At 39.4% G+C, this 20,674-nt stretch overlaps 1 protein-coding gene across 2 annotated transcripts; it reads left to right on the top strand.

Moving 5' to 3' along the window:
- Positions 1 to 1,581: 1,581 nt before the first annotated feature.
- RAB4A (RAB4A, member RAS oncogene family) lies at positions 1,582 to 20,004 on the top strand. 2 transcript variants are annotated; one of them, XM_057407032.1, is made up of 9 exons: positions 1,592 to 1,660; positions 9,184 to 9,210; positions 10,225 to 10,305; positions 11,471 to 11,585; positions 13,304 to 13,366; positions 14,594 to 14,748; positions 15,730 to 15,825; positions 17,583 to 17,743; positions 19,629 to 20,004. In XM_057407032.1, exons 1-8 carry the CDS (start codon positions 1,630 to 1,632, stop codon positions 17,696 to 17,698), a joined length of 684 nt encoding a protein of 227 aa, XP_057263015.1. In that variant the 5' UTR covers positions 1,592 to 1,629; the 3' UTR covers positions 17,699 to 17,743; positions 19,629 to 20,004. The 2 variants fall into 2 exon arrangements, with proteins under 2 accessions (XP_057263016.1, XP_057263015.1); XM_057407033.1 differs by lacking the exon at positions 9,184 to 9,210 and having other exon boundaries at positions 1,582 to 1,660.
- Positions 20,005 to 20,674: the final 670 nt, after the last annotated feature.

The raw sequence follows: 20,674 nt of genomic DNA, 5'->3' as shown, positions 1-20,674 counted from the left end.
CAAATTATTCAACAATCATCTGTCTTTCCTCGGGTTTATTTTGGAAGTAAGGAATGCAATGGTGAAGTCGGAATCTCTGAAAATAAGAACAAAAATTAAACAAACCAACCAAATCCCAGTCTGGTAATTTACATATACTTACATCCCTCAAACAGATGTGCAGCAAAAGGCTCGCCTTCTGACTGAAATCCTGGCAACACGAGGTTTGAAGGGACAGACAGAATACCAAAGAGCCTAGGGCAGGCATTTTAAGCCCAGAGCTGCACGGTGGGCTGCAGTTTTCAGGACGAAGTGTCACAGGGAGCTTCTGTACCGGGATAGAAACATTTACGGGCTCACTAGTGATTCGGAGAAAACTCCAGGAACAAACTCGCCAACAATGTTTTCAAGCTGATAAGTAGGTATTCTTTATTGCAGCGCCGGGAGACACGGGGGACAGCTCCTCCTAACATGTATCCCCGTATGGCTGCACAGGCCATCCTTATATAGTCCCTGGGCATACATACACATTCAGGAGGCTACACATGAATTACATCATTTTCCAGAAAGTTTCCCCCATGCATACAAAAATGTGATGGTGGTCTTTGAGGGTCGTTTACTTCTCCCAACAATCTTCATAACTTCTGGCAGTCTTTGAAGCACCAGCTTAATTAACATTACAGACATAGAAACCATCCTGTCCTTCTACTTATCAGTTAGTTTAACTGCTCCCATCCTGGACATCTGCTAGTCCCAGATATTCCCCAGGAGATGTTTAAACCAGCTTAATGGGTTCATTGCCACCACAAACATAGCAATCATCCTGTCCTTCTACTTATCAGTTAGTTTATCTGTGCCCACCCTGAACATCTGCTAGTCCCAGATACTCCCCATCCCAGGTCCTGTTTCTCTATTCTGCTTTTCTTACACTTTTTGTACTAAGGTCCGAAGGACCTAAAACTATGTCAGCTACCTTCAAGCACCGCAGTTATTTTCCATTACAAACCCATCAAACTTAAGGTTACTTAGAACTGATCACGTTTTGTGCTTTTGCGCCTCCTCGTCTCACTAGCGAGGAAAGTCAACCGGAATCACCTCAGATTGGAGACAATCATAAGGTGCCAGCAGTGAGGGACCGCCCCGCTCCCCGCCGCAGCCTCCCCAGCTGCTCCGTTGTCCATGAGGAGGGGAGGGGAGGGGAGGGGAGCGGAGGGGAGGGAAGCGCCTCGGTCACCCACAGAGCCCCACAGAGCCCCACAGAGCCCCACAGAGCCCCACAGAGCCCCACAGAGCCCCTCAGAGCCCCACAGAGCCCCACAGAGCCGCTTGGATGACGGCTCACACCCGAGCACCGCACGACCAACCTCCGCCCCCCCTCACGGCCCTCACTGCGCCTGCGCGGGGAGGCGGGGCTTGTGCCCCACCCCACCGCCGGCGGAGGGCGAGGCGGGCCGGGCGCGCGTGCGCAGGTGCGGCTGTTGGTGCCGGCCGGGGCGGGGCTGAGGCGGGCCGGGCTGGGCCGGGCCGGGCGCCGGTGGCTCCTCCGCTTTTTTCCCGGCCAGCCCGTTCGGCGCTGCCGGGCTGCGAGTCTCCGCTCACCAGCACCGGCCCCGGAAGAGAAGGAGTGTTCGGGGGCTCGTTGCTCTCGAGATGTCGCAGAGTGCCATGGCTGAGACCTACGGTAGGAACCGAGGGGCGGGGTGGGCTGGGGTGACCCTCCTCTTCCTCCTCCCCTCAGCGACGAGCGGGCCCAGGCCGTCATCTCCTGAGGAGTGGGGTGCTGAGCCCGGTCTCGGGCGGATTTCTCTGCCCCGAGTGCTCTCTCCCTTTCTCCCTCCTTCTCTTTGGTGCGCGGGCTGACCCGGCAGTGAGCCGTCGGAATGGTCTTGCACGGTGTGGAGGTGTTGACTCGAAATGTAGGCGAGGGAAGTCAACCACTACTTGTTTCGTTGAGTTCAGGGGGAAAGTTGCAGTGCGTGTCCTCCGGGAGAAGCTGCACGTTAGTTGGAGATTGTATATTTTTGAGGGTCAGGTTAGGATTTCAGTCCAGCTGTCTGAGGTTTGCTAGCATTAAAAAGAGCGGATCATGACAGTGAGTTAGGGCAAATGGATCAGTGAGTACGTTTTTACACCCTGTGTTGGCATGGATGTCTAGCTGCTGAGGCAGAAAACATCCAGGCGAGTAAGTCGGAGTGCAGGTACTGATGGAGTGTTAATGCCTCACAAAGGAGCCATCAAAGTCCAGAGGAGGCCATGAAGATATTCAGAGGGCTGGAGCACCTCTCCTATGGAGACAAGTTGAGAGAATTTGGCTTGTTCAGCCTGGAGAGCAGGAGACTCTGGGGAGACCTTAGAGCATAAAGGGAGCCTACAAGAAATCCAAAGAGGACTTTTTGCAAGGGCATGGAGTGACAGGACAGGGTCAAATGGTTTTAAACTGACAGAGGGGAGATTAGGTATTACAAAGAAGTTCTTTGCTGTGAGGGTGATGAGGCATTGGCATAGGTTGCCCAGAGAAGCTGTGGCTGCCCCATCCCTGGCAGTATTCAAGGCCAGGTTGAACAGGGCTTTGAGCTGCCTGGTCTAGTGAAAGGTGTCCCTGCCTGGGGCAGAGGGGTTGGAACTAGGTGATCGTTAAGGTTGGTCAAAGATAAGTGGGGGGTAGAAAAGGTGTACAGAGCTGGTACTGCTGGCTAGGTGGAGGAGGTGGGGAACAGCTGACTAGTATTTGTTTCTCTTCTTCGTAACTTTGCTTGGAACACCTGTTTGCTTGAATCAATTTGTTTTTTTTTCCCTCTCCATAACATGCAGTTCTAAAGTATTTTGGAGTATACAAATGCTGTTATACATATTCAAAGTCCATGTGATTCGTCATTCATATGTCAAACATACTCAAAGTCCATGTGACAGGTTGCTGGGGAGTAAGATTGCTTGAAAAGTGATAAACTTCCTCACTTGTTTTCTAGCTTTTTCTGTTGCAGCATCTTGTCTTCAGGATCTGTTCAGACTTTAGAGCTGGACTTGCATCCTCTTGCTTTTAGTGCAGTCTTGAAAATAAATAGTAGTTTGGACAAATCAAAATTGAACACAACTGCTAACTGTGAGGGAGCCTGGCATGGCCACCAGGAATTCTTACTACCAGGCTAATTGATCTGATTATTTCTGCTGCATATTTGCAGTACTGTAGTCATCAGTAACATTAAGTCATTGTCAACATGAAGATGTTTTGTCCCACCAGTCAGTGCTGCAGTGTACAGCAGACACACAGAACTAAGGGGCAAAATGAGGCAAGAGCATGGGGCAGCTCTTGAAATGTGAACACTGGGGTACTCAGACCCTGCTTCTTTTTATCCATGCTTTCTTGAAAAACGTAAAACTTACATATAGAACACAGAGAGATGTGCTTTGTAGATACAGATTTGAGTTTGAACTGATTCTTTATGCCCTCAACTCTTATGATCAGACCTGGGATCACTTTGGCAGATGGGCTGGTAGGCAAAAGCACTGACAGTGCTTTTCAGCAGTGCTTCTCTTTTTGATCCTGTAATGATAAGCAGGCCAAATAGATAGGTTGTAGCTTAAGTACATTTCAACATTTTTTGCTTTGTTCCAGCGATAAAAAATTGTGGTTGTAAGCCTGCTGTTGATGCTTTGTGATTGTTTTGGTGTCCTAGAAAACAAGCCCCTAAAATTGAAGGTTCGCAGTTTTGGGTTATTCCTTTTGTTTGTTTAATTCTTCTTTGATATATTTCTCCTTTGAGTTTCAATGATTGTTCTATTCATATACAAGCTACAAAAATTCTGAGCTAGAATACTTGAGGTTGTTAAGTTTTAGAGTAAATAGCAGAACAAATCCTATTTTATAACATAAAATTTAACAATTGCTATACCACCTCCGACCTTAACAGTAATCAATATCTAATTTTGCAGTGTCCTGAACACGTATGTAGCATTTGAATTGACAGTTTGAAGTAAAGAGTGTGATGTGATAAAATCATGGCTCTTCTGTGCTTCATGAACTCCCAGGGATTTAATGTGCTCCCAGTCCTAACAAAGAGTGGTTTGTTTCTGACCATCTGTTACAGGGACAGTTGAGAATGATAGAAGTATTAGGGCAGTTTCCCCCTGGTGACTGAGATCAGTGGTCACTGTCACCTCAGTGCTGGAATCCCTGTAGCTTCTGCCCTTGTAGATGCTTATTCATGAATTGAGTTTTTCTTCTTACCATCTGGATTATGACCCATTCTAATTATGTAACCTCAGTCTTTTTATCCATATGGATAGGCTCAAGAAAGTGATTGGTGGGGTTTGTTGGTTTGGTTGGGGGGTTTGGGGGATTTTTTTTTGGTTGTTTGGTTGGGTTTATTTTATTATTTTTGGGGGGGGTTGCTTTAATGTAATTTTGCTGTCTGATTTTTACATGACTTCAGTTTTTCTGTGAGGTTGCAGCTTGCCTTCCCTTTGAAAGGCAGTATTTTAATTTTTTTTTTTTTAATACGTTTTTCTCAATTCATGAGAAACAAAGAGTCTTTCTTCTGGTCTGTCCTTTCCACCTATCTTACTTCATTATCCTCCTCAGTTAATTTATGTGTGCTTCCCTGTTTGTTGGTTTGGGTTTTTTCCCTCCTTGAATTCTTTTCTTTCTGATTTCTGTCTTATTTGAAGCTTTCCTATTCACCCACTTTTCCCACCTATTTTTGTCCCTTATTGTGATTATGATCTCTTCACTTTTTTCAAACCAAGTTCTGTAGCCTCTCACAGCCTTGGCACTAAATTCCTTGTTTGTAATCTGTATTTTCTCTCCTTTAGATCTGTTTCATCAGCTGTGTATCTTCTGTTCTCAGCTTTCTGATCTGTTTATACTTTACAAAGTGCCAAAATCAAAACCAAAACAATCATAAATGGAAGAAAACTCCATGAATTTTGAAACTGAGCTTAGAAAGAACATTATACTGCTGCTTTTTGGGACAGGAGGGTCATTCTTTAAAAGTTTATCATGTAACATTGGGAAAAAGTCTCTTACAGGAAAACTACTTTAAGTTTTCTGAGACGCAGTGTCCTCCCTGTAGATAGGTACCATGTAACAACACATGTATGCTTTCTCCTGCTTCACAGTGCAAAATATGAGTTTTGTTTTATGGTAAGTGTATGCTGACCTAAAAATAGCTTACCCTTAATAGGTAAATGCAAAGCAACCTTTGGATTTTAAACAGTAGGAGGGCAGAAGAAAGGTTGTACTACCTTTGAGTAAACGTGATATGTAAGATTCTAGTCAAATCTCTTCAGTCCATACTGCTCTGTGTTTTCTCCACCAGTGTCTGCTTCTGTCAGTCTGGTCACACAAGTTCATCAGTCTGTCATTTTCGGAGAATGTATAGGCTTTCTGTCCATCTAAAAATATCCCTTTTTGGTCTGGGCAATTTGATTCATCCTTTTCTTCTCATTCCCACCTCCCCTCTCCGCCACCCTTGTCCCTTATCTGACGCTCCCTGCACTTATCATCCTGGCCTTTGGTTTATTTCAAATCTGATTTTATTGCTTAGAGAGCATGGCTCTTTTTGTTTATAAGGAAACAGATCTTTCAAGCATTCATTATGCAGATTAGAATAGAGAAGGCAGGTTTATCTGTGCTACCTGTTATCTTGGTAACACTTATTGCTGGAGAAAGGAGTAAGTGGGGAGAACAGCTCTTTTCTCTCATTTAGAGGAAGCATATGGCAGTAGGAATGCTTCAAAGCAGTCTTCCCTTATGCAGACTTCTGCAAAATAGAAGATGTCTAACTAGTAGAAGACTTTTTCATTACATGAATAAGAGTTTCCAAGGGGTCAGCATTAGTGAATATAAATTCTACTTTTTATCAAAGAGTTCGAAGAAGAACAAACTGAGAGTGAGGATATAATTTGGTCTTTTTTTCCCCCCTTCTTTATTAGCAAGCATATAAGAAACAATTCAATCCTCATTACATTTTAAAGACTAAGCTGCTGTTGCTCAGAAGCTGTTCAATTATTCCTTCTGCTGGAATAAACTTCAGTTAAAGGAGGAGGCTAGATGTCTGGGGGTGGTTTCCACATCATCATCTGTTTTTGCTGGTACTTGAGTCAAAGCCCACAATTGTCTCCCTTCTTCTTTACCCTCAACTTCCCCTCCTGTCTCCTAGCCACCCCCCAGACCATGTAGTTTATGTAATTTAGCTGCTGGTACATCTTTGGGATGGAGCCTCAATTTTACTCCTTTTCACCTATGATAGAAAGTAAGTTTTGTTCCCTGCACCCCCTACCCAGTTTGGGATCAGGTGATGCATGTAGCTCACAGGGGAGAGGCTGTTTTTTCATACTGCCTTATTTGCTTAAACAGCCATGCTATGTTATCTTTCACCTCTTTATGCTTTCTGTAGTGTATGTCTTGTGATCTTTTTGGCACAGAATTCAGGTTTTGTCCTAAATCCTTTCTGTGTAATGATGATCTTATTTACAGGCAAAGTACTTCAACTTTCTGACTTTTTGAATAGCCAGCATGGTAGCAAGCATTTGTAACGTCTGAGTGATGTTGCTTTTCAGCTTTTCCATGAAGGAAGAACAACAGAATTCAAAAGAAAAACTTCTCTAGGGTGACAGGCTTGGCAGCTGACTGGAATGCTGGAGCTCAGAGCTACTTTGTCAGTCACAAAAAAAAGAAAAATAAAAAGGGCTATAAAAATGAAGTAACTTAACTCCTCTGGGATGATTGGGAAGAGGACACCAAAAGGCAAAACTAGAGCAATTAAGCAGTAATGCAGACATTACCGTATGAGTTGCATTTGGGAAATTGTGAAGAATGAATATATAAAAGTTTTTCCCAGTGTGAATATACAGTGATGTTACAGTTGGGCTAAAAGAAGCTATCTGTCTTGTCTCATTCAGTTTCTTTGTTTCTCAACTGTTGTACATTTTGAGATACATCTGTACAGTTCAGAGAGAAGATATTTTGTGTCTTAAATCCAGCAATAAGAAGAGGTATAAAAATTAAACTGATGTGGTTCCTGCTATCATGCAGAAAGACATTATAAGAAAGGAATTCCAGAATAATAAAAGGAAAGGTATTCTTCCCGTGCTTATCTGGTAGTACTTTATCATTAACATGCTAGGCTGTGAGCTTAGAAACACATATGGGTATTTGTGACTTTTGGCATTGTCAAATCTGTTTTCTTCCCTTCCTTGCAGTTGATTAAACGTGCAAAGTATTCTGAAGTATTTCCCGAAATGTAATATCTCGTGCTTGTGGATAAACTGTTAACATAAGTCTAAAAGCCTTTTGCTATGTTGAACAATTTACATAAAATTGGCGCTTAAACTGATAGAATACATTGCACTTGTGAGTGTTACTTCAAAGTATCATTTAGTGTATGAGCCTACATGTGTTTGGAAACATTGCTGTCTTCTCTGGTGCAGAAAGGTTTTGAGTTTTTGCTATAATATTTTGATATTACCATTCTTTGGTAGACTAAAACACATTTATCTTACTTTCATTCTGCAAACAAGTGATTTGTACCTGCAGTTTCAGGTTTCACTGCTGTGTTGCCAGAGGAAAATGGTTTTGGTTTGGGGGTTGTTTTTTTTTTTGTCTACTAAGTAATAGACAGATATTGAATCAAAGTGATTTATTTATAGGAAAGATTCCCTTTTAAAGTTGCCTGGTACAATAGAATCTTGATAGGAATTCAGAGTCTGTTATATAGAATATGTTCTCAGTTTAAAGAGATGAATATAAAATCCCAAAATACCACTCTTTGTTTCTGTGCAAAATATAAAGCACCCTAACATAAAACACCTCAGGAAAGTACAGTGCTGTTCTGAAGCTATTCCAGATCAGTCTCTGACAGTGACACCATTGTCTCAATTGCCCACTGGTCTGCAGCTTGTCTGCACAGGGCAGAGCAGTGTGCTAAATGTTCAGCACGACTCTGAGAGTTGCCCAAGTATGGCTTCATCAACCACATTTAACCAGTGCCTACAGTTACAGAGCGAATTAGTATAGGAGTAGAGTTTGGCTTTTATTCTTTCTCTTGGTTTAGTTTGACATTAGTTGTTTCACTACAGTCAGTAATCTGATACTTGGGGGGGGGGGGGGGGGAGGAAGAAGGTGGATTTGAAATTTGTAGTTGTTTTTAACAAGAAAAACTGCCAAACAGCATTCACCAGATACAGAGGAGAACCAGCTTTAACTGGATTTCAGATTTGGTTTTGGGAAAAACTGCAGAGACCAGCAGCAGGTTATTTTAATTGTGACTATGTCTCACATTTTGAGGAACTCTGCAAGTGGTAAAACCAGTGAGATTACACACACCCACAGTAGTTTAAATATACAAAAAGGTACACAAGGCAGCTAACTAGTGATATTTGGTACATAAAAAGAGAAACTTGGTTTTCAGAGATGATTTTTTTTTCTCTTAACCTAACACTTTGAGGCTATGTATCTACATTTCATATTAACAGTGAAGTTTGGTTAGAATGAAGTGTTTCTCAGCTTCAGCCTGTTTTGCAGTTGAGATTACATGAAGGGCCCTTCTTTAGAGGAGATAACACACACAATTTTCACAACCTGAAGCAAAAACCTTCTTGTAATTTATTTTTTCATCCAGAAAGCATGAGCAGCTGGGTGGAGGCGTGAAGAGTGAGAGCAGTTTGGAACAGAATGTCTTAAGCGTGTAAATGGTCATATTTGTGAGCAAGAAACAGCAGTCTCTTTCTGAGAAGGGTAGAATACAGATTCTGTGCCAAGCATGTTACAACATTCGAAACAAGAAAAATCATGCAAAGGTAAAATGTAAAAAAATCAAAGATCCTTAGTAAAACACTACCTCATTTTAAATATGAGTAAAATTTGGAAGACAGGTGAAGACAATGGATAGCAGACATTCCCAGGAGTAATAGCCCTCTGTTTTACCATTGACTTTTCACCAGTGGAAGTTTTCTTACCATGTGAGAAACTTGCTTGTTGCCTTTACCATTGCTAGGGAGCATTTATGATGTACCATAAGAATCCCTGCATGAAATGGAATGAGCATGTAGTTTCATGTGCATATTAAAGTCCATTTGTAAAACTAAAGACTCAAAACAAGGTTGTGATAGAGTAACATGTCAGTGCTTTGAGTTGCTTAGCATAGTCTTCATTCTGTTTTTTATTCTGCCATCCTCTGGGCCAATATCTGTGTAACCATTTGGCAGCTGTGAACACTGTTAATGAAATTAATGGTAAGTTTTTATCTTTGTTGATATTTCAAATGTACTCATTTTCATTGAATGCTTACCTAATGTCTTCTGGAAACCCACTATGTTTGTAAGAGAAAATGTGCAATAAATTGTAAAGATGGCTGTAAAACAAGCTGCTGTTGGTAAACAAATAAGTAGTGAATCTTGCACCAACTATTACCTCTATATTAGGGGAAGCAATTATAAACTTTCTAATCAAAGTTTATCAGTGTGTATGTTTCAGAGTGCTAAGACAAGGAAGCTTTCTTCAGTCTGTAACTAAACTGAAAGCAGATCTGGGGAGGTAGGATTAAAGCATTATATGTAACTGTTAAAACAATACCAGTGACCATAAATCTTGAATTTATTTTAAAAAAAACAAAAAAAACCCAAACAAAACAAACTATTTATTGCTAATAAACACTGATGTAAATGGCTCAATAAGCAGGTAAAATGGCAAAGTACCTGTATCTTAATTTACCATGCGGAGGAAATGGAAAAGCAGGCGTCCCAGAGTAAAAATATTCCTTGTCTGTACATTTGTAGAAAAATACTGTAGTTATTCAGCTTTATGAGCTCAAATTAATGTGAATAAAATAAATTTTAAAAATAAAAACCATACAGATTTTAAGAAATGACATCTTTATATAGGGCATTTGTACTGACTATAGTTAATATTTTATATGCTCTTAAACCAGATTGTGGAATACAAGCCAGCCATATACCTGTGATTTGGCTTGTTTTAACTGAACTCAAATTCAGCCGTTTCAGTCTCTTCTTGTCATTCTTTTAACTCTATGAACAAATGACATTCTTAGCTCTTACTTTGTAATATCACTATTGAACACACTGGTTATTCTTCAGATTTAATGCTGTTTTGTTAATTTTGTCATCTCTTCCCTTCTTTTTGGAATAACAAATAATAGAGAATAGCCAGCTTGTGTATTTGGTCTTGTGACAAAATTGTGTGTACTGAAATTCAGCAATTTTTTTTTTTTTTTGTCTTTCCATCTTCAGATTTCCTGTTTAAGTTCTTGGTCATAGGAAATGCTGGAACTGGAAAATCCTGCTTACTACACCAATTTATTGAAAAGAAATGTAAGTATATGTGAGCATGGTGAGACTTCTCCATTGCTTTGTACCAGAGATGAAGGCTCTGCCTACATGAGTATCTATTCTTTGTATGGAAGTTCCTGTAATTCTTTTAGTTGTATAGGTGAAGATTTTGACTGAGAATTATGTTCACAACTGTGCTGTAATCTTTATTGCTGTCTCTAATCAGAAGTCTGATACTGAACAGTGTTTCCTCTTACTCTTACTTTCAATATTGATGAAAATATAGACTTATTTTTTGTGCTATTTTTGTCTTGCAGCTGTAAGCTTCCGTAGGTATATAGTGGAGACTTGGCTCTTCTAGAAAAAATACTAAGCAGATGAAAGAGAAGTTGAATTGTTTGAGTAGATTTAGAAAGTCTGCAGTCTCTCTCTAAATAAATAGATTTTTTTTTTTTTTGTTCTTTGTTAAGGGCTGTGTTTTATGATAAATACTGGTAAAGAGACTCTGTTGTAAATGTTACTTAGATATGAATGGCTGATACAAAAGAATATTTCATATTGGGTAGTGCATTTAGCATCGTGATTAAAGAAAAATAATATGCGTTTTTAGAAAACTTGGTAAATCAAAGGTGACTGTTATCTTTTGCAACCAAATGGTAATTCACCCTGTCTCTTGATGAGTAGCTCTAGGATAAGAATGTGTAATCACTAAAGAACATGGCATGATGCTATGATTGATCTTGAACTGGGAATCTGTGAGAGCAACAGTGTACGTACAGCAAGTATCTTAACTTTGTGCTTTAAAGAAGTAGCTCTTACTTATTCATGGGAAGACTGTGCCCTTGTATGTTCTGCCATTCCAAGAATTTTAATTTTAAATGGCACTGAAATATCAAAAAACACAGATGGGGGAAAAAGAAGTGTACAAAAGTTAACTTGCCATTTATTAATGTGACCTAGGAATGGTTTGATTAAGGCAGCCCTTTCTAGCAGTAATTTTGAATTGAATAAATTGTTCAAAATTGTAAATGTTTCTGCATGGTGGCATTAGACTTCTAAATGGCACTGAATTTTGTGGCTTGGGAAGTAGTTTGTGATTGGAGCACTGAGGATTTTTGATTATACCTCAGTTGGATTATGTAAAACCTATTTATTTGCTGTAAATAAATCTGGCTTTCTTTTTCTTTTTTTTTTCTGTTTTTTGTAGTCAAGGATGACTCAAATCATACTATAGGAGTGGAATTTGGTTCAAAGATCATAAATGTTGGTGGTAAATATGTAAAATTGCAGATATGGGATACAGCAGGACAAGAGAGATTCAGGTACCCATTTCAATCATTTTATTAAGTATTTGTTAGTAAATTGTTGCTGTTGGTATTGTGTATTATTTATGCCTACTTATAAGTAGGCATAGTTTCTTGGTCAGTGGAATTGTTTTGTCTGCTTTCATATTATTTACTAGGCCAGATCTTCCAACTTGGACACAGCGGCATAAATCCATTGACTTCTGTAAAGCAGTGTTGTCTTGCAGATCTGAGGTTCTGCCCTTTCTTTCCTTGAGTATTTTCTGTGATAGTTAAGGTATATAAATAGAATATGGGGCTAAAAGCTTGTTCACCAGCCAAGCTCAGCACAGAACTGTGTGTGCTTAACTCTTGTGTTTAGAAGACTTTCTTCTGGTGGGAATAAGTTAATGCCAGGAAGTTGTAAACTGTTTAAAATCTGCATGAGAACAAATGTATAGTGTAATACTATTTTATTAGAAGGAAGAAAGTCAGTTGTCAAGATAATGTGGCTAAATACATTTCTATCAAGACTGAAATATTTTACATTGCTTTTTCTTTAAGAAACTTATTTGTCAGCTGAGATCTACCAATGTACTTTTAGTGCTGGTTTTTGAATGTCATACATCTGAGGAATAGGTCTAACTCAGGAAGATCTGATGCATTCCTCAGTACATTCACCATTGGATAGGACATCGGTTTTCATATTTTTGGGGTGTGGGTGGGACATTTCTTTGGCGGGGGGGGGGGGGGGGCAGGCAGTGGTTATCAAAGGTGAGCTGGTGGTGGAAGTCTGAGTAATGGGCAGCAATTCAAGTTAATGTCCTCTATTAGACAAGTTCTCTAGAGACATCTATGGCTGGGTGAAGCTGGGCAGTGCTATATAGTCTCCATTAACGAGATCTCTTTGGTGTATTGGCCAAATATCCTGGGATTCTGAGGAGCTTGGAGGTGCCCTGTACTTTCAAAAGCTTGCACAAATTCTGCTCTTTCAAGTTGTCCTGCTTTCAGCTGCTTTCTTCCCAGTAGCTGCTGCGGTGCTGTGTTTTGCTTTGGTCTGAGAACAATGCTGATAACACACCGATGTTTTAGTTGTTGCTAAGTAGCACTTACCCTGATCAAAGACTACTCAGTTTCTCATGGTCTGCCAGTGAGGAGGGGCGAAATGAGCAGAACAGCTGAACCAAACTAGTTTAAAGTAGTCAGGGGCTTGCAGGTATTCTACCCCCCTCCCTGTTTCTTTTTATAATGTATATAACTGTTTTCTTTTTAAGGCTGGTTACACCTCTATGTACTTAGCAGGTTTTATTATTTCTTAGGCCGCCTTTTGAAGGATGCTTTGTTTTGCTTTCCTTGCCTTTTCCTCTTCAACTTAATGAGTCTTAAGTTGTTCAATTACAGCTACTTTACTCATTCTCTCCTCACTGCTGAGAGTTCAAACACAAATTAATTACACTAGTTTTATGCCACATATAGTACCATCAGCTCCCAGTTCTGTATCAGGATACTTAGTATGATAATGTGTAGCTTCAGGAGCACACAGGTCATAATGGACTTTGAGAATCCCTGCGCAGCTATATTTAGTGAAAGTGCTTGTAAGTAGTCTGCTGCTGCACAGCTGATGTTTTCTAAAAAAAAAAACATTTTATTTAAACTATGTAAATGAGAAATGTTTCATAATACAGATTGCATTATATGAACCCAGATTTGAAACAATTAAGTTATTATGGAAATGTACATCTGTAATTCTGTTTCAGGTCTGTAACAAGGAGTTACTATAGAGGAGCTGCAGGTGCTTTGCTTGTCTATGATATAACCAGGTAAGAAAGGTAGCAACTGTTCTTGCTTATAGACTACCAGATACTATTAATGCATAATGATTCCTCCCCAGCTGTGTGGTTCTATAACAGCAGGAAGAAAAGAAATATAAAAACTATCTCTGGTTTAGTGCATATTTAAGTTTTGGAGCTTGCTTATATGAGATATTGTGAATGTCATAAATGTAAACAGCCTTGAAGGGTTAGACAAATAACTGGGAATTGGCCCATCAGTAGCTGGTCTGATCATGGTGGACTACCTGCAACCACTGGCTCAAGAAGCCTTGCAACAGAACCTAAGAGCAGGCTTTGACTACTTTTAACCAAGGTGGTACACCATTTATTAGTATTAGTAGCTGTTGGCATAACAGGTCATTCTCTGGAGAAGCTAGCTTTTCTTACACATTTCTTAACTGTAGTCCAAAATTCTGTTCACTTCTGCAGTTTTTGATATTTTAATAGAGGCAGCCAGTAGAATATGTTACACGTTGCCAATATTTTTCCTGGCCACTGTAGACTGATATTTGGCAGATAAGTTTTGTGTCCGTTAATGGTGATTCACTAGATCTGTTGCTTTTTTTTTTTATGTTTGTTTGTCCTATGAGTGGACTGTTTGCTTCTGAACAGTCTTTGAAATCTGTGGTATGTGCTTAAGGTCAGTGGACTCATCTGTCAGTCTTACTGCTTGAAAGCTTTATCTCTGACCACCACTACAATGACTAATGGTGTGTGCAGGGTAACTGCCTGGTATATTACTGGTCTTGTCGCAGATGTGAAAGTTCAGGCATGCAATTCTACACAAGCATAGTAAATCCTTACAGTCCCACCTGAAACTTAAGTATCCATTGAATTCCATGATAAACAATAACTCATTCTCTTATCCCAAGATTTCATGCACAAAAGGCTGAAACTAGGTTGGTGCTTAAAATCATAGCTTTTTACAGTAACTGGGTATTTAATAGTTATATGTATTGATTTCTATATTCTGGTTGATTTAATTTTGCTTTTTAAAAACTAAGTTTTTAAATAGTTTCATGAAGGAACTTGTTACTCTTCCCAGTTCATAGCTGGCATATTGAGCTGTGTAGGTGACTTGCCTGACTAGCAGCAATTTGTTGTTTGCCACAAACACAGGTTTGCCTTCCTGAGTTTTAGTGAAATGTGAGTTTGCTAGTGATCTGTTCACAAGGAATGAGCATGTTCTAATAAAGGGTGTTATTTTCTACATAGCCGTGAAACCTACAATGCCCTTACTAATTGGTTGACGGATGCAAGAATGTTAGCAAGTCAAAATATTGTGATAATACTGTGCGGAAACAAAAAGGATCTTGATGCAGATCGTGAAGTTACTTTTTTAGAAGCATCCCGGTTTGCACAAGAAAATGGTAAGTAGTACAAAATCTTCATGTAGCATTCAAAAACACATAATAATTAAAATTATATATTCTATATAATATATACAAAATATATAATTATATATTATTAAAATTATTTATACATATGTACAGTTAGGTAGGACATTGCCTACTGTACCTAGTCAAATTTCTACAGAAAGTTCTGTCAGTATATGAGGTATAGAGAGAAGAAAGTGCCTGCAATGAAAACCACATGTACTATTTAAGTCTCATTACCAGTGATTCTTCCTGTTGCAGCTTAAAGAATACCTTCTGTGTGGAGATATACTCCTTAGGGAATGTAATACAACTTCAGGTATTACCTTGCCTCTGTAGGGCTGAAGAGAAAAAGAAGAGTGCAATTTCCTAGTTTTCAGCACCTTACAGGTTGTATAGATCATAGACAAGTTTGGATAGGGTGTATTGCAGTTGGAAGCAATGAGTTTTACTCATGGGAAACTGACTTCAGTGCGTGGCATGGCTCCGGAGGACTGTTACCTGATCTGTAGTATTCAGAATTTCCAGTCTGAGGATACATTTGTGTGACACCTAAAGCCAGTGTCAGTCTGAGCTGCTGTGCTTAAGTCCTGCCATCAGTAAAATCTGGATTTTCTATTATAAATCTATTACAAATAGTCTTTTCCATGAACTGTGGCTGCTGGCTGTCCTTTTGCATATTACTTTTTATATGAATGGGAAACTATATGAAGTTGGTTGCATTCACTGTTTTGCAGGCACAGCCCAAGTTATCGTTGAATTCCAGCTTTCTAGGGTTATTGTATAAATTTCAGAGGAAGTTTCATGTGGTTTTGCCCTCAAAAACTGATTTTTTTCCAGACCATACTATTTGACAGTAGTTCTCCTTAAAAAACCTTTTATTGTTCCTAGCTTTTATGCACTGAATTAGTATATCAGGTATATATTGTTATATCCAGACTTGTTTTGAGATTGTTTTTCTGATGTCAAATGCAGAGCTGATGTTCTTAGAAACGAGTGCGCTCACAGGGGAAAATGTTGAAGAGGCCTTTGTACAATGTGCAAGAAAAATACTCAATAAAATTGAATCAGGTAAAATGAGTTTTTTTATTTTTTTTATTATTTTAATTGAAAACTGAAAACAGCTGTGGAAATGCCATCATTCAAAGTCCTCTAATAGAATTAATCCAAAGAGCCAACATTTTGTTGTGGTAAAATAACCCAGTTGTCTTATAGCTGCTTCTCATATGTTTTCATAGAAATGGATGTCCAAGACATCTAAGAGGGAGGAGGTATGTAAGTTATGGATGTTTTTACAGTGTTTACCTTAAGTCAGCTTTGAGTGTAGGCTGTGCATTCTGTGGATTGCAATGTCCCTACAAATATCAAGCCTGACATTAGACAGATTTAGCAATGCAGGACAAAAACCTAGGATCAGGGCAGACGTAACTTTTAATTCTGCTTCTCATTTGTAGCAGGAAATACAGCCAAGAGAATTTGAACAGTAATACTAAAGATTTCAGGAGTGTTTCCTAGCAACTGTTTCTCTGAAGTGACCTTCCTGCCTCTCCGTTGAAACCATTTTTACATTTGCGGAACTGAAATAGACCAGAAGCTTCACAACACAAGTGGGCAGGTTTCTATTGGAGACAGGCTTCTAAGTGTTAGGTGTCATTTCAGCTAGTTTGCATTCCGGTTTTCCTCTCTTCTAGCTGTTTGATATCTTCAAAGTTTAAGTATCAGCTCCACTGAAAAGTTTGTCTCAGACTCTAATTAACTATTTTGAGTGCCAAACACAAATTTTTAGATTAAAGGAGTATGGTCTTTTCATAGGAATTTCCTGATTACTCCATCAAATCAATGCAAAACAGCAAATTTCATCTTAAACACACAAAACCCCCAAACTGAAAAGCCAAGTATAGCTAGTTTCTCTTAATACTGTAGTTCCATGGCTGATTAAAGAGGCATTACCACAAGAGAAGTAAGTCATGCTTTCTGTGAGCTGTTCCTGTTTTCTTTGTGCCAGTACAGAAGCACTGAACCATGGAAAAATCGAGACTGGAATGAAGCTATGGAGGTCTCTAGTCCAGCCTCCTGTTTAAAGCACATTCAGGTTCGGAGTGAGAGCTCTGTGTATGTAGTTGCTGAATTTCAGACGTTCCTGCTGGCCTGTTCCTCAAACTCAACCAAGGTCTTTTCTGAATGGCAGCCCTATCCTCGAGCTGTCAAATTATCCCCTCAACGTGGTGTCATTTACTAACTTACAAAGGGGTCACAAGTGTGTAATGAACCTAAATAAGTCTTCAGAACTATTCAGAGGGATTTTTGTATTGAATTTTTATTTAAAGTAAATGTTTCTAATCTTGGTAAGTCCACCCTACAGCTGTAAGAACATTTCTGAAGGCATAGGCTATAGAGAAGGCAGAAATGGATACTAGAAGTAGGGAGGATTGAGATCTTTTCTCTGGGGGCAGTGCTTTTCTGTTTGGCTTGGTATCTACAATGCTGCTTCCTTTGCATATTAGTCTCTGAAAAAAGGTGGGTTTTAATAGTGTTTGCAGAAAACATTTTGGACATTTCCTTTGTTAGAAGCACTTAGTGCAAATACATTTCTTTGTTGCAGCCTGACTTGGAGACATATTGATTTGTCATTATGATTAAGGACACATGGTTAAAATTACAAGAGAAAATGACGCGAGTTTGGGATTGCCTAAAAGTAAACAGAGTTGCAATAGATCTCTCCGTAGCTAGAGTAGAATATAGATACTCTTTTCTAATGTTGTCAGTTAAATTGGAATGTATTATTTGCACATGATCCATCTTCTTGTGACCATTTTGTTTCTCATCAGGAGAACTGGATCCAGAAAGAATGGGCTCAGGTATTCAGTATGGAGATGCTGCCTTGAGACAGTTGAGATCACCACGTAGAGCCCAAGCACAAAGTGCTCAAGAATGTGGGTGTTAAAGAAATGAAACACAAAATCCCAAATACTTACTTTAGATACAGAAGGTAAGGTTACAGACATTTCAAGGTGTTGGGTAAATTACCATACTTCATAAATATGCTGTATCGAGTGCTTGGCTTTTTCAGGGTTAGCCTGGAAAGTAACATAGAATCTAGTAAAATAGTGCACAGTAGAATGGATTCTTTTGTTTATACTTTGATTTTTTTCTTCTATCATCTGCCCACTACAGCAAGACTGGTGCTGAAGTATTATATATACTGAAGTATTTCTTGTGTTTGCTTACTTTGAGTAGTGTTGTGGAATACATTTTAAAATTCTGCATTGCTGAAATGCATTATAGCCGTCATGGTTACCTCATGCACTGTAGAGAAGGTGAATAATTTCTGGTGTATCATGGACAAATACTACTAGAAATAAGAATTCACAAAAGGTATGGTGCATTATTGTCGTGGTTTAAGGCCAGTCACGCAGCCTCTCTCTCACTCCCCCATTTCCTCCCCCTGCTCCTGGGGTGATGGGTAGGAGAATCGAAAGAATGTAACTCCCACAGGTTGAGATAAGAACAGTCCAGTAACTAAGGTATAACACAAATCACTACTGCTACCACCAGTAATAATGATGATAAGGGAAATAACAAGGGGAGAGAATGCAACTGCTCACCACCTGCTGACTGATACCCAGTCTGACCGAGCAGTGATGTAACCCTTCTGGGTAACTGCCCCCAGTTTACATACTGGGCATGATGTGCTGTGGTATGGAATACCTCTTTGGTCAGTTTGGGTCAGGTGTCCTGTCTCTGCTTCCTCCTGGCTTCCATTCCTCCCTGGCAGAGCATGAGGCTCACAAAGTCCTTGGTCAGAGTAAACATTCTGACCAGCAACTAAGAACATCGGTGTTATCAGCGCTGTTCCCAGGCTGAAAGTCAAAACCACAGCACTGCACCAGTTACTAAGAAGAAGAAAAATGACTGCTACTGCTGAACCCAGGACAATTATCTTGTCTGAAGCTATTACATAGTCTTTTCTCAAAATATGAAATTTAAACTCAAGACTTGAAAATTAAAGGTTATACTAGATTTCAAACTCCCAGTAGCTTTTTCAGTCTTCCTACCCAGAAGCAGCCTGAAGTCATTCTGATTCCTGTCTGCTATGAGCAGAAATGTAAACAAGAGAGTATCAATATTTTCTGCTTAAGCAGTGTTGTCATCTAAAGTAGCTCTTCTGGGGTTGTTGCAGCCTGTGGAATGGGTGTGCAGTTGTCTTCCACAGACATTCCTCAGAGAAGGCGAGGAACAGCTTTTTCCCTTCAGCAGTAGTAGGGGAAGTGACGTAAAAGTCACAGGGGAAGAGATATAAAAGTCACATAACCTACTCCTAAGAACAGCTTGGTAGTTAGTCTTTCTTACAAACAGTTGTCTAAATATTCATGGATTTTACATAACTCTTTGCAGTATGCAAGTGGCTCTTAGGACAGTTCTTTCTCCCTGTGTAGTTAATTATTCTGACATAATCCTTATTTCTCTAATATGAGGACAGTGATATCAAATTAATCAAGTACTGCAGGCACAGATGGTGCATTGTTTTTACTGTATTCATTTTTTCATCAGTTTGAGCATTGCACACAGCAGAAGCTCTACAGAAGGTTAAGCAAGGCAGCATGTGACTCTACATTCTGTTATTTGGTTCTGTGCTATGGGAGATTATCTCTCAAAGCTCAGAGTTGTAAATAATGGATGGGAATCTTGAACTGCTTTCCTCCCTTCCCATAAAATATCCTCTTTCACATGGGAGACTGCTGAAAAATGGCATTCATTTAGTTGAGCTTTGGTATGGCTCTGCAGAAGTGAATAATTCTTTATCTTATTTTAGAAGCTGAGTTTTTAGAGTGGTCAGATGCAGGTAACTGACAGAGTTCTTGTGTATTTTACAGCTGTCCTTGCAAATGGTGTTTGGAGAAACAACAGCTTGAAGGCTATGCGGTTTTTAAAAACATCTTTCCACTATCTACAGACAGGGCAGACCACTGCTGACGGAACCATGTTGTGTGGGACAGGAATATTCATGTGACAGTCAAGTCTGTGAAGCAGACTTGCTAATTTGGTGGACAGTATTAAAACTCATACCTGTATGTAACCATTATCATTATCTATTTTTGTTCTTTCACCTCTAGTTTAAAGCATTACTTATATCCTGTAAATAATGTAACAGTAAATTTACGAAGCATGGTATACTTATGTATGCTGATAGAATGTTGCACTACAAGCAGTTTAATATTTTATTTTTTTATCATATAAACAGATTTAACCGAGGTAGGCTTTGTCATGTTTGTTTGTTGCACAGTAGTTTATATTTATGACCTGAATTATAAAACCACCCATACTGTCAGTGAGGGGTAGTTGGTTTATTTTTCCTATTCAGCTTGCCACATTCTAACAAGCTGTTGACTGAGTCTCAGCATATGGTTAGGACCCATGATTACATGTACTACTATAGTTGGAAGTTGGAAAAGTCATTTTTGTTGATGTCCACATATTCTGTTTTATCACAGTTCTTAAGTAACTTCTGAAGTGCTTCTATCAAACTTCAGAAGTTTAGGAAAAAATACTTGTAAGTCTCTCAAATGGCTGTTGACTGACTTGGATCTTTTTTCTTGGTCCTGATGTTTTGTATAGCACTGGCATCACAAAGATGGAATGTGTATGTGAACAGAACTGTGCATCTTCTGTGTGTGTTGTAATTCTGGGGCAGGGGCATGGGCTTACAGAGAATTATCACAGTAGGAGTTCTCCTAACCTCTGATGACAACAGAGCAATCCATTGTGGAAATATGATCTCTGAATCATACCTGGCGATGTACAAACTGAACCAAAATAGGTGGTTCTAAAGTATCTTGAATGTATGACATTTAAAATACTAATTTCTTTAACATTCATAAAGTACAATTAAGAACTTGGAATTTTAAAATTAGGAACTGTC

This window comes from Pezoporus wallicus, unplaced genomic scaffold (assembly GCF_028554395.1).
Source record: "Pezoporus wallicus isolate ANWC-B61680 ecotype Strahan unplaced genomic scaffold, APGP_CSIRO_Pwel_v1 scaffold_6362, whole genome shotgun sequence".
In the NCBI taxonomy this organism is placed as follows: domain Eukaryota; kingdom Metazoa; phylum Chordata; class Aves; order Psittaciformes; family Psittacidae; genus Pezoporus; species Pezoporus wallicus.
This window is presented reverse-complemented; position numbering and strand designations above follow the sequence as displayed.